Source organism: Molothrus aeneus, chromosome 8, assembly GCF_037042795.1.
Source record: "Molothrus aeneus isolate 106 chromosome 8, BPBGC_Maene_1.0, whole genome shotgun sequence".
Classification (NCBI taxonomy): Eukaryota; Metazoa; Chordata; class Aves; order Passeriformes; family Icteridae; genus Molothrus; species Molothrus aeneus.
The window spans coordinates 19,117,526-19,138,643 of NC_089653.1; the positions used below are offsets into that span (position 1 = coordinate 19,117,526).

The window sequence follows — 21,118 nt, forward strand, 5'->3', positions numbered from 1 at the left end:
GACTTTAAACTGAAAGACACGTCTTATCCTGAAAAGGATTTCCTCAGTCTATCTAGAGTTAGATAAAAAGATCTAGACAGAGTTAGAAGAAAGAGCCATACAAAGTTATTTGCTTTTACAAGAGTTTATTTAGTAACTGTTCCAAGAATCTAGATGACCTATACTTTAAATAATAAGGTTAGTACAAAGAGGTTTGCAACGTGCTAACAGTCAGAAGCTGGACAAGATCTGAAACCCTGGGGTTATGAAGACATGGTAAATAACAGGTGCTGTTGCAAAGAGCTTACAGTTTGAAAGGTAACAAGTAACAGGCAAGTGAGGTAAACTATTGAGTTGAGAGAGGAAAATAGGTTAACAAAAATAAATAGCATCCTTTATCCTGAACTCTAATGAACACAGATTGCAGCAAGTTCCTTAGAAGTGACCTTTTCCAGGTCTGTCTCAGTGAATTCTTTATTCATATATATATACTTCTAAGACAGTATATATATAGGCTTCAGCTTCTAAGCATATACTTCTGGCTGATGTGTTTAAGATTATAAATGGAATCAGAAAAATCACAGAAAAAGAAAATTGTCAAAATTATTTTAGCTGCTTTGAACACATTACTCCCCCCTTTAAAAAAAAGTTCTGAAAAGAAAGTATATTAAGCCAGCTTAATTACCCTTTAGATCTTGCTAGAAATCACAAAATAAAAATAATAGGCTGCACTCATCCTGAGGGCATACAATAGAAAAGTCATATGTTTGACCTACTATTAGTGTTTAGATATGCTCCCAGAGGAACAGGTTTTATTTCTTTGAAAAAACACAGGATTGTTGTGGTACATATGGTACACATGTACTTATATGTATGATATGTACATATCATACACCCCTGGGCCCTGAACTGTAAGAAATTAGCTTTTCCAGCATGACAGCTGTGTAGTAAGAAGTGATGTGGATAGATAATATTTCTGGATAAAGCAGATGCAAAGCAGTGTGCCCATGATAATGAACATGATATTCCTGATACTGAACAGATGCCGTGCTCCTTTGGTACTGCCTAGAACTTTGTAAGAACCATGGCTGGTTCTGTCTGCAGATTAAAATGTTTTCTGAGGCTAAACTATGAGAACATGCAGCCTGACGGGTGAGCATCTTCTGGCATTGGCATCATTGAGCTAAAGGTACCACCATTTCTGTTAAGCCCAGTGGAGTGTAATAATAAATTCATGTCACAAGATGGAGCTTCAAGCCAGCTGTAATGGCATCTCCACACACTCATGGCATGGCTTTTGTTTTTGTTTTAAATAGGAGCAGCAATTTCATAGTATATTTAAAATTTATTTTAAGAAATACACAGTATCCAATTAATTAGATTAATTACGATGAAGGATTTATGGAATGAAATTATAAGAATGTACTTCCCTGAATACATTCACACTAAGGAGACATATAAAGAAAAGCAATTTAAAAGCATTTGCGGTGAACAATGGATGGACCAGCTTCATCATACTCCTGTTTGCTGATCCACATCTGCTGGAAAGTAGAGAGGGAAGCAAGGATAGAGCCTCCAATCCAGACTGAGTACTTGCGTTCAGGAGGAGCAATGATCTGTTTAAGAAATAAAACATTAAGGATGACTGTCTACTGTGAATAAAATACATTTTTATACAAAAATACTAAAGCAGTGATCTGTGATATGAAAAAAACACTGCACCTATGTGCTAGTGCTATCCATTGCTGCAAGCAGGAAAGTTTAGAATTTTTTATATAAATCTATACCCTCAAATTCCCTGCCTGACTCAACCCTCAGTGACCCCTGTCCCTGGTGCACTCATGTACTCCTGAGTATATATGAGAAAAGGGGAGAGAATTGCTCTGGAAACATAATGACAGTCTAGGTGGGCTTGAAAAAAATCAATGACCTATGGAGCATTCCTTTTGGTATAGCTGATAAAATGTTTGTAAAGCAAAGAACAGAAGACTTGAAGCAGCAGAACAAAGATTAGTTTGTCAGGGTCTCTTTCAAACTTGTAAGCCAAAGACAAAATCAGCATTTCGTCTCTCCCACATCCATCGGACTAGAAGGGCTGAAGAAGCTCACATACAGCCCCAGAGGAACATTTATATTCCTGGGTTCATGCTGTTCTTTGGCCACATTAGGACATTTGACTGAAATCAACATGAACAAGGAAATGAGAGAAAGCTCTCTTTTTCTAGCACCAAAGTTACCAGTTGGTGATTACTTGCTAGGTAATCCAGATGTGATTCAGAATGTGTTAAAAGCACTCACTTTGTAAGGTGTTGCATGTTTCATTAGATCTTTGAGGACTTTGTAAATGCCATCTCATATAATCTACAAATGATTGCACCATACATACCTTGATCTTCATGGTGCTAGGAGCCAGGGCAGTTATTTCCTTCTGCATCCTGTCTGCAATACCCGGGTACATTGTGGTGCCTCCAGACAGCACATTGTTGGCATAAAGATCCTTTCTGATGTCTATGTCACATTTCATGATGCTGTTGTAAGTGGTTTCATGAATGCCAGCAGACTCCATGCCTGGGGAAGGCACAGAAGAACACTGAGGAAGCAACTCCATACAGAGACTTAACATTGTTAATGCAGAGCTGATGTGCTGTTTAGTGACTCTTTGGAAGACATCAGTCTCAGAGCTTTGGAAATCTGGAAAGTCATTTTGCAGTTGCCTAAATTATTTGCTTAAGAGTTCCTTCATGTACAGCCGTCCTCTCCCCCTTACACACAACAAGTCCTCCTTAAAAAGAAAGTTGGGGGTGTGGAACAGCAAAGTTTCCACTAGGCTTCTGGAGGCAATCTCAATTGTCTAAGAATTCCTTATATGGTCTTGGAATAATTTGTTCTCTTTTTTTTCCCTTTTTTTTTTCTTTTCAAATTAAGTCAACTCAGAGACAGAACAGTCAAAATATGTCCTAATACCTCTAGGCATGCAACTGCTTTATCTCTGAGTTGAAATCCTGCCTATTGGCAGAACTGACACTGGATTTCTGTGTGACCTAGTTGCAAATCTGCCTTCATGGATGTTGATTAGCATGGCATCATCTTGACTTTGCTCTGAAAAGGCAATGAACCATGGATTCAGGATTTGGAGCAGTCTTTTGGAAAAATAAAAGTAGGTCTTGCTGCCTTCATGCCCCTCCCACTTCTTCCCACTCCTGGCAAGAACATTCAAAGATGCAAAATGGCACAGGCCCAATGCCCGAAGGCAGGAATAAACATTGTGGGTTTATTTTGGGAAAGCATTTTGGCTAATTGTTTAACGTGAAGTTCTTCCCAGCACATTAATAGACCTGTTCTGAAAGATTGTTTTATAATAGGTGTTAGGACACATGTATAGGTCTGGGTGAGTTAGTAATGGAGCACAAGCAAAAGGAAATAGGGACTTGGTATTTCTGTGCAGGTTACCAAGGCAGAACAGTCACTGAACCCACCAATGAAAGACGGCTGGAAGAGAGTCTCTGGGCACCGAAAGCGTTCATTCCCAATGGTGATCACCTGACCATCAGGAAGCTCGTAGCTTTTTTCCAGAGACGAGGAAGATGCAGCAGTGGCCATCTCATTTTCAAAGTCCAGGGCCACGTAACAGAGCTTTTCCTTGATGTCACGGACAATTTCACGCTCCGCTGTAAAGAGGATTCAATCTTTAAAATGGCATGCAGGAAGGACCCAGACTGTTGACTGCTTGTTCCCTTTCACCCTCCAACACCCTCCCCATATTTTGAACAAATCCTCTGCTAGCCTTTCAAGGGGCTTTCATGTTGGAGACCCTCCCATGCCTATTCAACTGCAGAACCACTGATAGTGCTTCTGAGGCCCATGAACGAGGCTCTGTTTTGGCGTGCCCTTACCAGTGGTGACGAAGGAGTAGCCGCGCTCCGTCAGGATTTTCATGAGGTAGTCGGTCAGGTCGCGGCCAGCCAGGTCCAGGCGCATGATGGCGTGTGGCAGCGCGTAGCCCTCGTAGATCGGCACGTTGTGGGTGACGCCGTCCCCAGAGTCAAGCACGATCCCTTTGGGACGGTAACACACACGGTTCATCCCCATCATCCCCACGGAACCATTGCAAACACCTGTGCCACGTTCCCCTGAGGCTTACCTGTGGTACGTCCAGAGGCATAGAGGGACAGAACGGCTTGAATAGCTACATACATGGCTGGCACGTTGAATGTCTCGAACATAATCTGAAATGCAATTAAAATGATTGTCGTAACACTAGAGGGTTTAGCTTAGTTGAAGCAATTTACTGAAAAAGAGGCAGAATGCAAGATTTTGATATTTCTCTTTGCTTGGTAAAAGCAAGAAAGGAAAATACAAAATCTAAATCCAAAAATATTTGTCCTATAAGGTATGTCCCTGTATTTGGCTTGTATTTTTATCATATTAATATAGCCACGTGCACATATTAAAGATAATTTTGTAATAGGCCTGGACATAAAAACAGATTAAGATGACAAAGTTCAGACAGACTGGAGTGCTCACATTCAACGTGAATACAGTGATTTTCTAAATTATATGTAATAATATGTAAATATGACAGGTGGTCACTGTGTGCTTTCCATCTTCCATAACCGAGAGAGACAGACTGCTGGACAGCATGACTAACTGGAAGGATGGCATTCACATCCTGTTGAATAGAAAGGTTGGACTATGACATAGCTTTAGTGTGGCTCACCTGTGTCATTTTCTCACGGTTGGCTTTGGGATTCAGGGGTGCTTCAGTCAGCAGAGTCGGGTGCTCCTCAGGTGCAACCCGGAGCTCATTATAGAAAGAATGATGCCAGATCTGAGGATAGTGAGAGAAGCCAAGGGAAAGAAACACCATCAGTCAGCAGCTCAGCATCACTTCCAGACAGGTACTGAGCTCCAGCACTCTGCTTACAGCTGTAGATATAGGCTGGTGATGTTTCTCATGCAGCTGTTCTTACTGCCTCCACAGAGACTACCTGAACAACTGTAGAAAGAAAAGCACCATCCTCAGGTAGTGCTACCAGTAATATATGACTTACTTTGGGGACACCTAAGGAAAATGAATACAGTACTCTTACAACAGAAAAGACAGAACAGAACTCACTTTGTTCCAGCAATGCTATTTCAATGATGACTGAAAGGGAAACAGTTCCAGAACAACTCAGAGAACATACACAGAGTTCAATGGATAATGGGTCTCATGACAGTTTCCTCTTTTGGATTGTACAGGCCAGCCCAAATAGTCAAGAAAAGAAATGAAGATAAATGGTTTGTGAGGTTGAAAGTAGACTTGTGTTTATCACCTCCACACAACTTGTTCCTACAAGTTGTAAAAATCTGAGGCCAAATGAGGCAGTGAGGAGGTTAATACACTGATAAGAAGTAAAACAACCAGAGATTTCAATCTGAAGGCCAAGAAGTCTTTCCTAAGCTTGTTTTCAAGCTGGTGGTCATTAAGTACTGGTTGATATGTTTGGCATCTAAAAGATTTTGCTTTCAAGCAATTTCTTCAATACTGAGAGTCATTAGGTTCTCGGTGACTCCACACACTTACAGTGTGTTGGGATGTCCAGACCATTCCAAATAACAAGTTTCTCCTTGAACCATACTGGGTAGCATGACACTTTCATCTAAAATTTAGTGGATATTCTGCAAATATTTGGTTCGAATAGTTCTGTTTACCAGTAGTACACATTGACTTTTGAAAGCTGAAATACCTTCTCCATGTCGTCCCAGTTTGTAATGATGCCGTGCTCTATGGGGTATTTCAGGGTCAGGATTCCTCTCTTGCTTTGAGCCTCATCACCCACGTAGCTGTCTTTTTGACCCATACCAACCATCACACCCTATAAAATAATACAAATTGTGTCAGTCTCTCAGAGAAAAGTGTCATAAAGTAGACAGAACATTAGCTGTGAAACAAATCCAGTTGCCAGTTATACTAGTTACAACATAGCTTACTAATACTAACAAATGGAGTATTATGTGTTGCTCTTAAATTGCCAATATTAAATGTTTCGTTGTTAAATCTCTGGAGTTCATATTTCCACTACAGTTGAGTAAACAGAACAAGTACAACATTAAATGCATCAAGATAAAGTGGGAAAACTGAGTTGTTTTATGTTTGTTATTATTTAGGGATGAACAGTCTGCTAAATGATAATAAAGTGGAGTAAAAGCAGAAAGTGATATTGTGCCATCTAAGGGTCAAGATCGAGTGATACACAATTTACATTTCCCAAAACTTCAGTTTCAACATTTTTTAATCCTCTATATGAATGCCATAATACTGTAATTAGGGATGGACAATTTAAATCTACTGTATGGACTTCTTTACAGATATTTTCATAGATCCTGTAGAAATTATTAAAGGACCAGAAGCTGGAAACTACTCTGGATATACACTAGACTCTATGTTAAAATCAGAAATAATTAAAGAAAAACAGAATATATTAGGATCCTTTAAGTGCATAATGCTCCTATCAGAACTTAGTCATTAGAGAATCCAAACCTTGGATCCAAACCTAAATCCATGTCTTAAAAACAGGCATCCTGTTTTTAACAGCTTTGCAATTTTTAATGGGATGACCCATCATAAATGATCAGGAAAGAAAGTTCTAGAAATCTGTATTTGTTTCCACTGTAACTATATGGCTTGGTTTTGAGCAATTATTATCATTTACACTAGCTACAGATGATGGCATTTGAATGCACTTTTCAAATTATGGTAATTCCCAGAGGCATCACTTTGCCCTTCAGTCCTAGTTTCTGTATTGAAAGGCAGGTATTTCTCCAATCCTGGAGAATTTAAAATTAATTTCCTGGGTATATAAAGTCTTCAGCTTGCAAAGAGCTTGCCTCTTTCCACCAGGGCCTTGGATGACATAGAAGCAATTAGGTGGATCTGTTAATTACTTGGATTAGTTTGTTGTGACCTAGACAAGCTGCTCTAACTCATGCTTATGGTGATCTATCTCATAAACTCTCTATAATTAACAGCTCAGATAATAAATATGTTCTGCAAACTATTAAAATATAGTGGAGTGCATCATATACTCAAATGTAAACCTTGAAGCTAAGGAAATCCTAGACAGGCACCCATTTCTGGTACAGCCTAATGAATAAAGTCAGAAAGGTTAGGAGAAAGCTAACTGAAAACTTCTGCTTCCTCCTTTAGTCTTCCACACATTACCTATTATCAGCTTTAAGAGCAGTCAGAATTTCCAGATCTTCCTGTGTTGGGCTTGTTTGGATTTTGGGTTGGGCTTCTTTAACTGAGTTTTATTCACAAAGTTCTCTGGGTGATTCAAAATTAAGGGGCAGGGAAAAGATGGCATAGAAGGGAGTGAAAAATTTTAAAAGGATTCCTTTACAAGGCATGAGACCTCCCTTGATTCAGGGAAGTGCGCTGCCGGACTCATTTTTGCCTGGAAATACTGTGTTACACAGATGACTCCAGGCTGGCCTAGCCCCAGACACAGATGGTCCTGGCTGAAGAGCTGGGGACAGGGCAGCAAAGCCTTCTACAAGCCCAATAAGGAACAACCAAAGTAGTTCATCACCTGGTGCCTGGGACGACCCACAATGGACGGGAAAACTGCTCTTGGAGCATCATCTCCAGCGAAGCCGGCTTTACAGAGCCCTGACCCATTGTCACAAACAAGGGCAGTGCTGTCCTCTTCCTCACACATCTTCTACAGCAGTGCCTGCTGGCCTTCCAGACAGAAAACCACCCTGTGAAAACAGCAGGGAAGAATTAAATCAATACCCAAATCACACTCAGATAGCAGAGCCACCCTGGCCACCAGAACCTGCAAGGAGGGGAATGGCCCCAGGCTGGGAATCACAAGGACTGCAGGGCTGTGGGAGGGAATGGGCTTCCTTCTGGAAAGCATGAGAGCTATCAACCATGCCTGGGTGCGCTAGAGATTACCCAGGGAATTCCAGAGGAGACTTCCAGCCCTGCGGCACAGGCAGAGAGATCAGGGAGCAGCAAATGTTTATCTAAATTTGGTCTCAGAAATCCACGGCTGGGGGAGGGAGATGAAAGAGAACACTGGACTGACAGCTGCAAAAACAAAGATTCATTTGCATTGAATTCAACACAACTTCTCCTGCTTTTCTATCACCCTGACAAAATCCTGACACATGTGAATAGCTGTTAAAAGGTAAGAGCACTTCAACTTCCCATTCTAGTTTTGGGCTTCCCAAAATCTAGCTATATTAAATGCTGTGCATGTACCAGGGGTGTTTTCCTGATGCAGATATTAATCTGCTGGTGAAGATGGCCAATTAAGTTTACATTTAACCTTTTAAAAAGGTAGAAAATTTCCAAATAAAAAAGAGAAAAAAAGGAGCACGTCTTTTTGAGTTCTCCCCTAATCAGTCAGAAAAATAAACCCACCTTTAAAATTAAGTCAGAGACAGTATGTGTTTTAAAAACAGGCCATATGTCTGCTCTATCATCATTTCAAAGCAGCTAATAAACTACATTTGTAGAGTGACAGATCAATTTATGTTGGCTCCTTGGCTCAGTAAAAAGAAACTGTTTTCCTCCTCTGGCAACAGGAAGATAATATGGGTAATAAAAATGCTTTGAAGGCTTTGTATTGAAGTCAATTACAGAAACAAGCACTGAATACCAGGACTCAAGAAGAACTATTTGCTCACAATTTATAGCGTGGTAGGGAATCACTTGGCCCACTCCAAGCCTGGGCTTCCACACAGAGTTCAACAAATTGCAGTGTGTTAACAGCTAAGGGAGACAGCTGTCATCCACGGACCAGCTGGCTCCACATGCAGGCTCCAAAACCTTCTGCTGCAGGAATACTGGAAGTGCAGGCAGAAATAAGAATGGGGTCAGCAAGAGCCATGGCCAATGAGCAAGGGAGGCCACAATCTGTTTAGCCTCTACAATGGATGGAACAGGCACAGGCAGTTCTCCCAAATGCTTCATTTGAGATCCTCTGTCTCTCCCCAGCCAGGCAGCCACGAGACATGGCTGCAGCCCTGCTCCTGCAGGCTGTGTGGGCAGAGCTCCCAGGAAAAGACAAGGACAGGGAAATCCTAACTTTGTATTCCAGATATTTTATCATTATAACTGTGGAAGGAAAGTAAGTCACAATTTTTTCATTTATTAAACTCCTTAGGCTCTTTATATTAAAAGATTTACTGAATGGAGTACAACTGTTATCTAACATGAATGAACAGCCTGGTTTGGACAAACCATTTCCTAATTAGGAAATATGCTTTTCAGCCGTCTGTTTTTGGAACAGCGTTTGAGGTCAGGGGGGTTGCTCAAACCAATGCAGCTCATGCAATGCCAAAAATCACTTGGGGGAGGGGAAGAAGGGGGCAGGAGAGGCTACATTTCTGAGCTTAGTGGACTCTAAATGAAAACCATATTTAGTAATAAAGCACAAAAAGTTGAAAAATCAGACAGAGGGCTCTGCTACCAACCAATGAGTTACAGCTCAGGACTGTCATGGCAGGCAGTAGCAAGATCTTAGAGCAGCAAATGTCACTGAGTGCTGTGGAAGAAAGGAAATTTTTCTCCCAAGTAAACAGTCTTTAGCCTCTTTCTTCTCCCCGTTTTACATGCAAATATAATCAATCACCTCCCCAAACTCCACAATAAATTAAAAGAGAACCCCAGCTCCACAAGTGCTGCGTGTAGCCTGTTTGTTAATGAATGTTTGGCATTTTACAGAACACTAGTTTCATATGCATAGAGACAAGGATGAATACACATGCATCCTCACTTTATCCTATTAGACACTGCTGGTTTGCATACTTCCAGCTCTTCCTGCAGTCACATTCCACGAAACACTCTTTCACCTCACACTTGATTTAAAGCACTGAAGCAAATCTGCTAAGAAACACAACTACACACCCCATCAGGAACTCTGTCCCAACCTAACACCCCAATGTCACACGGGTTCATTTAAACCAGAGTATATCTGCAATTCCAGCAGTGGCATTACACAAACCATTTCTTTATACAGTTGCTGAAGTGATGGTAGAAGCAGTAAAATTATTAGGGCAGAACTTTTCCTTTCAGAATATAAAATAAAGAAAACTCAGTATAGATACTGCAAGCATTTTATCAACTTGATTCTAATAAGTCTTTAAAGCAAATTACAGCACAGCAGTACATCCTCCTGAACAGCTTCCACTTGACATTATTTAATTGAAATCCTCCAGCAACCTGTAAATCACGCCATTGGTTCTGTGCCACTTACCCTGACAGCGCTTGGCTGAGGATGGCTGCTCTAGGGTGGTACACTCTGTATCTGAAACCCCAGAGGTTTTATAGCCCCTTCAGCTCTTCTCCTCCCACTAGCCTCCCAAACAAGGAGCAGAGACAGACAGAGACAGAGCTGAAGTCTCTAACAAAACCATATAGGGACCTTAATACAAAAAACTCTAATCTGGGTGGCCACAGGCCCTGGGTCTCTTCCACTGCATTCCAGTGTAGAGCTCATGAAACAGGAGGAGACTTTCAGCTGTGTAAGATAAACACTTTTAAACTTCAGGAGAGTTGCTAAAATCCAGAGAGAGTGTGCCCACAGTAGACATCCTCTGGCAGGAGGATCATGTGTTCAAAAAGAGAGGTCCAGGATTCCACAGTAACATCCAAGAAGCAGAATGAGAAATCAGAAGAGCAGTCATTTATAACAGGAAAAGTCTTTTTAAACAAGGACCTTGCTTCACTGAAGATTTTGATAAAAACAATGAATAAATATTTTTGACCAGCTAAACAGCTGCTCAATTTTTCTACAAAGTCTCTTTAAAAGCTTATAATTTTGCTTGTATAATGAATATTGCCCACAGGCTTAAGGGTAGTTAAAAAAGTATCAGCTGTTGTACAAGTTTCACAGAGAAGTCCTTGAAGGTTGTGAAAATGTTCAGTTAAAAGATTGTTATGATCCTCTCTGGTCTGTGATAGGTTAGAATCCATTCTGTTTCTTTGAAAGCTTATTTTCCAGCTCTAGGCTCTTCAGGCCAAATTTGCCCTAGAGCTGCTCCACTGATGCCCACAAGTCTGGACTGTGAGAAACTCACATCCCAAATTGTTCATAATTAAGTTGTTGAATTTTATAACCCCAGCTATCTTTTTCACTGAACTCACTTTTAGCAAACAAAGGAACAGTTCTCACTGCAGAAGTTATTTTCAGCACAGGCCTGGATTTCTACAGCTGTAGCCAACTGTTCTGTGGACAGATTAATTCTGGTGAAGCAGCCCTTTCACAGCCGACAACATTTTGTCATTAAGTTTGTACAACAGACAGGAAACAGCATCTCCTAATTCCAATACTAAACCTTGCAAATTCAAAAGATCTCCAGGCACACAAGCCAAGAGAGATGTGATAACCCAAGTGAGATCCTTGCTTTGCAAGTCTTGTTACAACAGGGAGAGGCACCGTGCCTTTGTTATGGAGTGCTTGCTGCCTGAGTAGCTTTCATGCAAGAAGACCTCCCAGAAAACCACAGTGAAAGTTTTTCTGATGTGAAAATGTGAGGAATAAACTACTAGCAGAGATAGTAAATAGGCAGAATTATGGATTGAACACCAAAAGGAATTTAACTTTTAAGGAAAGGAACTTCTAAGGAATGTAACTGCTTTGGAGAGTCAGAAACAGAAGCTAACAAGTGCTGGAACGTGAGCCATGCAAAAGCTATTTGTTATTTCCCTTCCATAATCAGGGCAAAAGACAGAGATACTTAAAAAAAAAAGGAAGAAAAAGAAAAAGGGGAATAAAAAGAAAAAGGAGAAGAAAAAGGGAAAGAAAAGTGGAAAGAAAAAGGGAAAGAAAAAGAGAAAGAAAATTAAAATACCCATTGAGGTAAGCAACTCAAAACTGAGGCTCTAAACAGGCCCTTTTTTGCATATCTCCAACTGGCATCCAAAGGACAGCCAAAACCAAATTCTTAGTTTTTAAACAACACTCAACAACATAGCTGAGAAAACTTGCATACCTCATATAGAACATATGGTATCAGATCAGGGAACCTTGTTCAAGGGGAAGGGGAATTTCATACAGCAGAACCCTTCAATGCGGTATCATGTCTGATTTCAACACAAACATCAATTACCTTCTAGATCAGAAGAAGCACACTCCAAGGTTTTCAGAAACATCATCCTTGAATACCTAGACTAGGACAAAGATTCAAAAGAATCCTAAATTTCTGCCTTACTGAGCAGAAGTTCACAATCCCAAAAAAACTTGTGGCAGGTGCAGCACAAGTGAGACTGCAGAGCCAAGTAAACAACCCTTCAGCAGAGCTGGTACATCATCCACACTGCTCCTTGGCACAGCTAGAAATACAGGCAACAGTTTTCTACCTTTGAGAACATAAAGGAGACAGTGGCCACGCTGATGCCAGAGACTGGACCTCTGTTAAGCTTCACCATGATTCCTGTCACCTTATCCTGGTGCACACCACAATTACTGCTCGTGGCAGTAGTGGCAGCAGCAGCCCCTTGGCTGCTTTCAGGAATTTTTTCAGGTTATTTGGGTGGGGATTACACATCACCTTCCCTGCCCTGGGCACAGGGGATTTCAGGATGATCATGAAAGAGATACAGCTGAAAGATACAGAGTCTCACTCAGAGCAGGCAGGTGTTGATATGGGGATACAGAGTGAACACCAGTTCTTTGGAAGGAGCTGCCCTGTGAAGGATATTTGTTAGAGGCAGGCATAGGCAGGCTGCAAGGAAAAGTAAGCCCAGAGGCTGACTGAGCAGTAGGGATGAATACACAGCAACAGCAGAGGAAAAATGCAGAGGTGCTGCCCAGCCACAGCTCCAGAGCACAATGAAGAGCAGTGCTCAGCAGGCAGCTTGTCTCTGCAGTGGGACACTATGGAAAATGCCAGGGCAGGAAGGAAGGAAGGCAAACAGGTGAACTATACAAGGAAATTAGGTCAGTCCAGCTCCAGGGACATTATAGAATAAAAGAATTTCTTTTCTTTTTGGTGGCTCCATGCTGAAGTTATGATCACAAAAATATTTCTATACATAAAAGCTCGCGTGAAAAAAATGGCATTAGTAGCTTACACCTTTCTTCTCAGTAACTTAGGTCATTGCCAGAGGGGCAAGGGGAGAGGGAAGAATGAACTTGGCATGAGACATGAATGAGAACCTAAAAAGAATTGCATAGAAAAAGTCTGAGAATCAAGCCTAGATGCTGGGGATCAAACCTCTGAACCCTCCTCTGCAGCTATGGGCAAATAAGAGCCCATCTGAAATATAGCTATATATATGGAATTTGGGTTTTTTGTTTGTTTTTCAAGGAAAAGAACAAAACACTATTCCTGAAAGTAGTTTAGCTTTTCCTCTGGAGGCCACTTCCAACACCAGCTTCTTCTGCCTTTCAGTCCTTATCCCACTCATTTGTACAGAAACTGCACAGCAAAATTTGCCTGTTGTGTCCATACCCCAAGGTTCCTCTTCTTTCTTTATATCCATAGCCAAAACCTATGGTTTTTATTTAACTCCCCTGAGAACTTCTCAGGTCTTCCATGCTAAACCCTTTTTCAGTCTGCATCACAAGAGTATGTCTGGAGTACAATCACAGAAAGAAAAAGAAGAGGAAAAATTAATTTTGCCCCTCTCTTCAGTATCTTTTCCCCTGATCTCTTAATAGAGATCCCAGCAATGCTCCAGTGCACATTGGATACTCTCCTATTGACTTCCAGCATCCTTCCATGTATCAGTGGAAATTTAGCTACACCTTCCTTAAGCTCCTTCTTTTCAGTAACTGTGGATTGGACACAAAGTGTGCCTGGCACTCCATGGCAGCAGGGGCTGTAGATCCACCCATGCCTAGGAAATGGGCTCCAGCTGGCCCCAAGAGTGCCAGCTCAGAGGCCCAGCACCAGTGGGTAGATGCCATACTTTTTTGGTAAAGGAGGATAGAAGCTGCAGGCTTCTCCCAGTCTATAGAAGAATGTGAATAAAGTAATCTCTTTGCTTTACTTTATAAGGGAAAACAACTTCTGAGATGTGTGTGGAGACCTTCCTGCCTCCATCCAATTGGCTGTTTAGGAATGAGGCTCTGCTAAATATGTCTCTGGCTCCCTTTTATTTGGGGATTCCTTTCATCTTCGTAACATTAGCAGAATCTCTAAATGTTTTGGTTTGTCTGGCTTCAGGCCCTCTCCTCTATCTCATTGATAGGCTTTACACATCCCCACCCTCTATTTTGAGAAAGACAGGAATAAATAAGCTTTAGGGAGCAGAAAGTCACTCTAATAACCTGATTCATTGCAGCTGTCACTCAGTAAGCATCTGTAAAGTGTCAGATTAACCATAAACTGTCAGACCCATAGATTAGCTTTCTCTGGGATTGTCAGGCTCCTGCACTGGTCCCTCTCTAAAAACTAAGACAAAAGTGCTCTAATCATTTTCAAGTATGGCAGTTTTCAACCCTCAAAATTTGGAAAATAGTTTTGCTTGTACTCTTCAAGAGCTAAAGGAGATCGTGTTTGCCACATGGGCCTCTTAAGTAGGCTGATAAAGAATGTTAATTCACAACCTTCCTTCATCTTCTTAACAAGGTATCTTCCTCTGGTAATGTGGTAAAATTATCCTTCATTCAAAATCAAAGGAAGATGTTCAAAGTAAAAATGAGATAATGTCTCCCCCATCATCCTTCTTAGATAAATAAACAGCACACCAGCACAAGTCCTGCTGGGTCAGGCTGATATCCATATAGCTCAGTATCCTGTGTGTGAGATTTCCTGATACCAGATGCTTGGAAAGAAATGGGACACCTACACTTCCTATATCCTCTCTCCTTCCTTATGTAAAGCAGAAGGATTTCTTGAGACGGGCATATAGAAGGATTTCTTGAGACAGGCATATGTACCCATATCCTCATGCATAATAGATCAATAGATGCAGATATATTTCAAATTTTCCCTCCATAAATTTGACTAGTTTAAATACATAGTTTTGAATGCCCTTCACGATTTTTTTTTTTTTGGTAGAAATAAACTCTGCATTTTGTCTGCAAGGCACCTCCCATAGCTCACAATCCAACTGGTGTAGACATCCCTAATGTTACAAGGAAAGCAACAAATAAATCAGAAAGATAGTCAAAGGAACACAGTGTCTACCAAGAGCTGCAAATCCAGCAGAGATGCTGGGTCAGCCCTCAGGCCACTGCCAGGGCAGAGCTGTGACCCACGGTGTGCAAACTCTCAGCAGCCCCTCAGTAGCTGGGTCACAGCTCGAACTGACACAACTGCCCAAAATTACACTGCCGGTAAGGCCTCACAATAATGTTACATTGGAACATCTCTCAAAGCCACATTCCCCATGATGATTAGAACCTCTGCAGCGACAAGCTATCCAAACTTGTCAAAACGTAAGTTACATCTTCCCACCCCGCCGCTGCGGCAAACAAGCGCTGTACTTCCAGGGAAGTCAGGCCTACGCAGCCTGTGCATGGGACAGGGAGGGCACGGGGGCCCTTGCTCCACAACACTTCCCAGACTCAACAAGGTCATTGCTTTCACTGGCACATTTCATCATTTGCTGTAGTGCTAGAGTTTCACTTTTTGGCTCTAGATGATGGCAAACTGTGGAGTCACTCACCACAAATGTCACCAAGGCAGAACCAGCCTCTCCCAAAGGCCCAGCCCTGGTCTCCATCTCTTGCTCCTGGCACTGAGTTTAGAGCGTTTGGAGTTTAGGTGTCACTGCTGGGCAGGACAAGGAGATGTTGGCCACACTGCAACTTCCTTGTCTTCTGTATGAGTCACTCAGCACAACCTACAAACAGCTGAGAGCACAGCTGAACTTTTTTTTTTTTTTAACTTCACAGGAACCACTAAATAACAGTGAAGGAATGAGCGTTAAGTGGCAATAAACCAAAGAATGTACAAAATATACAAGCGGAATTCTATCACCTTTGTGACTAAAGTGAACACATACTTTTAATAAAAAGGATAAAAAAGAAACTTACTTTTGGAATTGGCATACCATTATATGAAAGTGTGTGCTGTTATATGCAAAAAGTAAAAAGTAATGTAGCAAATGCAGTCATATTGAATACATGTGCATTTTCTGTATCAGAAAAAAAGAAGTCAGAAGTCAATTTGAAAGTTTGCAAAAACTGTTTGGGGCTTTTTTTGATTTCAACTCCACGGCAAGAGGACGTTAAAAGAGCCATCAATAAAGTTGGGCATGGACGTTGCAGCAGGCAGGAATAGCCTGCATCCACACAGGTGTTACAAATAGGCCAAAGTGCCTCCAGAAAAATCAACACTTACTTTCATTAGCCCTTAAAAATGCTTGTGGGGTTTTCCCCAGGAAGAAAGGCAGTTTAACAAAAATTTCAAGCATGTAATGACAAGAAGTAGTTAATTACAAACATGCCAGATGAACACACAACTCAAAGTCAACCTATCACAGCTGCCAATACAGAATTCAAACAACAAAAATAAAAGGGGAAAATATAATAAACATTGAGAATGAGGCTGTATAAAAATGACTTGTAACTTTTTTTTGAGGAATATTATAAACATAGTTGTAAAAGCCCTTTAAACCCCTTTACATCCTAAAACATTAAAAAAACAAAACAACTGCAGATCCAACATATACAGAATAGCATGAGAGCTGCCTCTGAAGCCTTACAGGACAACAGTGCAGGGAAATCACTGCTGAGGGGGAGGAATTCTGTGGGACCCAGCACTGGCTGTACACTTTAATGCCTTTATCAGTGATCTGAACAATAACATAGGTTACAGAAAAAAGTCACAGATAAAATCTGTGTGAGCATGTATGTATTTTGATAACTTGGTACAACCTACACTATAGATCTAAGATAAAACAGAGTTCTCTCCAACAGAATCCTGTTTATAATAGGAGAATTATTTATAATAGGAGAATATTATAGAATAAGTAGAGAATTTATAATAGGAGAAGGCTCTTTGCAAGTAGAGAATTTATAATAGGAGAAGGCTCTTTGCATTGTGACCTGTGCAGAAGGATTCCCACCCCATGCTCCCATGGCACTTTTGCTGAATGTCATTTTGGCTGATGAAAACACACCCAGGAATGTGGTGCCTGACCCAGTGCAGCTTGCAGGAAGGACAAGACTTCACTGGTGCTCTCCTGTGGCCCATGTGCAGTGCCAACCTGCCCTGTCACACCTTCCTGCACTCATCCTGGCTGCTGCTTGGCCCTGGGACACCCTCCTGTTACAAAGTGTGGTGCCCCAGGAGACAGACAGCTGGCGATGGTTGGTCACTTAGCACACAGCTGTGTCTCATGCTCTAGAGTATTCCATTTATAAACTGCTCCCCAAAGGATGCTAAAGCCTCACAAGAAAACTGAAGCAGGCAGGCTTTTGGTCCTTGCTGTGCAGATGCATCTAAGTTACAAAAGGCTGCTCTTTCTCCCTCTTTCTTACAGGCAGCCATAAGAACTATGGAAAAGTACAGATAATGTGCTACTTTTGTTCAATAATTTGGTTTTCTGAAAGTGTAAAAACATTTTCCAATCAAACTTAGGGTTTTCTTTTCCTCTTCCACTAAATGTGCTTTACATGCCCAGGTTTAACTACTTGCTCAAATTCCCTTTTAGGCCAAAGAACAAAATTGTGTTCCTTTCTCCTTTTTAGACTTAGATACATAATTCTGAAACAAACATAACCATCCTCCTGAAACATGGAAAAACTCAGAATTCTCTAAAGCTTTTCCTCATTCCAGCCCATTTCAGGGCCAATTATTGTACCACTGGTCTCAAGGGGAATGCAAACTATCAGGACTCAGGTCTAGCCTGCCAGTGGGAGATTTCTGCAAACTCAACTGCTTTTTGATCCATTTCTGTTCTTCTTGCAAGCCAGTAACATCACTAAAAAAAAGACAAGTCTCAGAATTATAGTTTCTACCATGCTGTCAGTCCTGTAAGTACTTCCCAAGTTTCCCTTTCTTTCAGTTCCTTGCTAGCAACTTGTTGAAGGCATAGTAACTCCTTTCACTGCTGCAAAACACTGCTGTACAAGCATCCTGAAAATGCCTGGATAGTTTCCACATCAGGATACCAGAACTATGTACAACTCTTCCAGCTTCCTAATTAAAGCCTGTTACTCACTGCATTGTATTTAGCTGTCTCTGGGAATTCATTTACAAGGTCAAAAGCTCAGACCTCTTCAATATAAAATAAATCATTTCCCTGCACGCTGATTACTCTGCACTACACAGCATGGACACATTGTTTAATACCAGGAGAAAATGATGCAATTAGCAGATCTTCAGCACAAATACATCCCCCTTTCTGAATTGCATTTAAATAAAACAGGGTTGCTATAGCATTTTATTGCATTAGAGACTGAGCACCACTCACACTGCAAATGTGTGAGGCCTTCTCAGGAAAAGGGGCTGGAAGGAACAGGGGACAACCACACTTGGGAAAAAGGGCTAACATCTGTGTTCTTTTTCTCTGCATACAATACAAGCTGTTTTCATGAGGGCTAAACCTTCCCTATCACCTTGATTTTAATAACTTATTATACTTTAGTATCTTATTTCTGTCAGATCCTGTTTTTCAGGTGGGCCCCCTGAAGAGAAAACCAGGTGGGGTTTGTACCAGGTCAGTCAGGAACAGTGGGGCAGAAGCTGTGAGGACAAGGAATAAACTCCATGTACCAACAGCCTTTCACTGCACTCCAGGCTCTGCCATGTGGCCGTGCAGGACAGACCATGCTGCTCCTCCAGAGAGTGGATGGGGAAGGGGCTGGTGGCCAGCCCTGCCTCCCCATGAAAGGCAAATCCCCAGGTATTGATACAACATATCTTTACATATGCTTTATGCACAGGTAGTGAAATCTTAGCTTCAATCAAGGCAATATCAAAATTACCATTGATCTCAAAAAAAAAAAAAAAACACTAAAAAATCATGACTCTCTGAAGTGAATAAATGAAAGGTGAGAATTTTGTCCAAAACCTCTACTTCCAGAAGATAAGACCATTTCCCTACACTAATAGCAAAGGCATGTGCATTCCTCTTCATTTCTCACATGAAACTGAGGAGCTGCTCTCCTCTCAGCTTGCTGCCTCCAGGCAGGAAGGTTTCTGAGAATCCCCAAGCTGGGAGAGACTTATGGGAAACCTGTGCCTTTAAGAGCCATGGCCTGCACTGCCACTAGGCTCTGCTGCCCATCCCAGGGAACCAGAAATGCATGTTCTGCTGCCCATCCCTCTGCAGAGTCCCTCATCCCATTCCTGCATCTGAGCTGGCTGACAGCAGGAGAGACAGCTACTGTGCAGTGTGGAAAGGATGCCTCTTTCAAAATACTGGCCTCCAAGTATTTGAGAAATTATTCAGCTGAAAAACAACACTGATGTCTTATCTGGGAATTGAACAGACTGCTTCAGACAGCTAACACCACGGCATTCCTTCTGGTTATGACCACCCTTAGAGATGCACAGCTATTTAAGCACAGCATTTAATTGCTGATGAGAACCACCAACAGAAAACAATCCACTGCATTCTGACAGAAATATAAATCAGCCTGTACTACATACTCAATCCATCTGCTACAGCTCACAAAACCTTAATATGCAGTGGGCTGTGCAGCTGAATAGAGAAAATATGACTCACTCCTGTAGCTTCAGCAGCTAGCCAGGCTTCTCTTCTGTTTGTGCAAATGTGTGGTACAAGTGGGGGAGCTGGTAGAGGCAGGGATAACCCCCCGACCTCCAGCTTTGTTCCTACCACAACAGCCCCTCTCTACCAGGATTTAGCTATTGCACAGCAGCTTTACCTGAAGCACAAGTCCTGCTGAGAAGCACACAGCCATGCCCAGGAGACAAACACCCAGAGTAAGGTCACTGCATGCTGCTCTGGCTCTGATGTCACAGCGGATGCCAAGCTGCATCAGAGGTTAGTGGGAGGGATAAGGCTTTTCACATCACTCTGGTGTCTTCCCCACCCCCAAAGAATTTCAAAGGTTAAGTGATATCAAAAGAAACCAAAACAAGAGTGTTTGGAGTCTCAGCCACAAGACACTGCTTTTATCTAAGCCTGCTAGTCTCACTTGTCAGATGGTGCCCCAGAAAGAGAAGCATGACAGAGCAAAGCAAAACAGTGGAATTGAATTCCAAACTTGTAATATTTCTTACAATATCAGAAACTACAGCACGCTACGATCCTTTAAAATGTTTCCTTTAGCTTCTCCTCCTCACTACCACATTTACTAAAATTTGTTTTCTTTAAAATTGTAAGGAAAACATCCTTGAAGGGTGGCTCTGAGCATCACTTACTCAACATGGGAAATGAAGCCATCTGGTGCACCTGTTAAGGCCATCTTCCGATTAAAGGTCAAAAGCAGAACTAAAGATCTCCTTTTATTCATATTTACCTTTTAACTCCAGACATTTCTCTATAGATTTCTTTCCTCTTTCATCCTTAGAACAAGGATTCAGCCCTGGGTTTATCTCACAAATGGAAGAAACCCACACATTAAATCAGCAGTGCTCTGTCCAGGCAGTACCTGAAGGGAAAAGGTTTGAACACTTCCTCACTCACCTGTGAAGAACATTTAACATCCCTAGCACATTATCTCCAAAACCTTTACAGTTGATCTGTTATGCATTTGACAGCATTTGCTGTACACCAAGCTTTGAAAGTATAAAGCTTAATCTTAGTAATAGCATCTTCTAAAAACCACTAAGACAAATTTGCTTGAAAAAAAAAGAGAAAATATCCCCAACCAGCCTCTGAAACAAAGCTGCCTGCTGCAAGATCTGGATGGATACAGAGCTCTGCAAAACAATTAAAACTGATGCATTTACAATCTATCAAGTCACAAAGTCAAATTTTATGTCAGTCCATGTAATGTGCAAAATATTTGGTAAATAATGCAGCATTTAGAATCTCAGCATTCCCTCGTACAGTGCACACACAGAGGACTGGGACAGGATGGTCCCATGTCTAAAATAAAGTCAATAATCAACCCTAAGACAGAAACACATCTACATTTATGGTAAGGTTATGGTGATTGGCTGTAGGAGCCACCAGGCATCCAGCCAATTTGCTTTTCCAGTCTAAGGAAATGCTCAGTTTGTTTGAAAATGCTTTTTTTTTTTTTCCTGCTGTGAAGAATGCATTGAC

The 21,118-nt window shown here is 41.5% G+C and overlaps 1 protein-coding gene across 3 annotated transcripts; it reads right to left on the reverse strand.

Moving 5' to 3' along the window:
• Positions 1 to 410: 410 nt before the first annotated feature.
• On the reverse strand, positions 411 to 19,836 carry ACTA2 (actin alpha 2, smooth muscle). 3 transcript variants are annotated; one of them, XM_066554635.1, is made up of 9 exons: positions 19,770 to 19,836; positions 7,554 to 7,725; positions 5,709 to 5,837; positions 4,697 to 4,807; positions 4,121 to 4,205; positions 3,873 to 4,034; positions 3,456 to 3,647; positions 2,366 to 2,547; positions 411 to 1,595 (listed from the first exon to the last, which is right to left on the reverse strand). In XM_066554635.1, exons 2-9 carry the CDS (start codon positions 7,680 to 7,682, stop codon positions 1,452 to 1,454), a joined length of 1,134 nt encoding a protein of 377 aa, XP_066410732.1. In that variant the 5' UTR covers positions 7,683 to 7,725; positions 19,770 to 19,836; the 3' UTR covers positions 411 to 1,451. The 3 variants fall into 3 exon arrangements, with proteins under 3 accessions (XP_066410732.1, XP_066410731.1, XP_066410733.1); XM_066554634.1 differs by lacking the exon at positions 19,770 to 19,836 and adding an exon at positions 10,233 to 10,260; XM_066554636.1 differs by lacking the exon at positions 19,770 to 19,836 and adding an exon at positions 7,925 to 7,942.
• Positions 19,837 to 21,118: the final 1,282 nt, after the last annotated feature.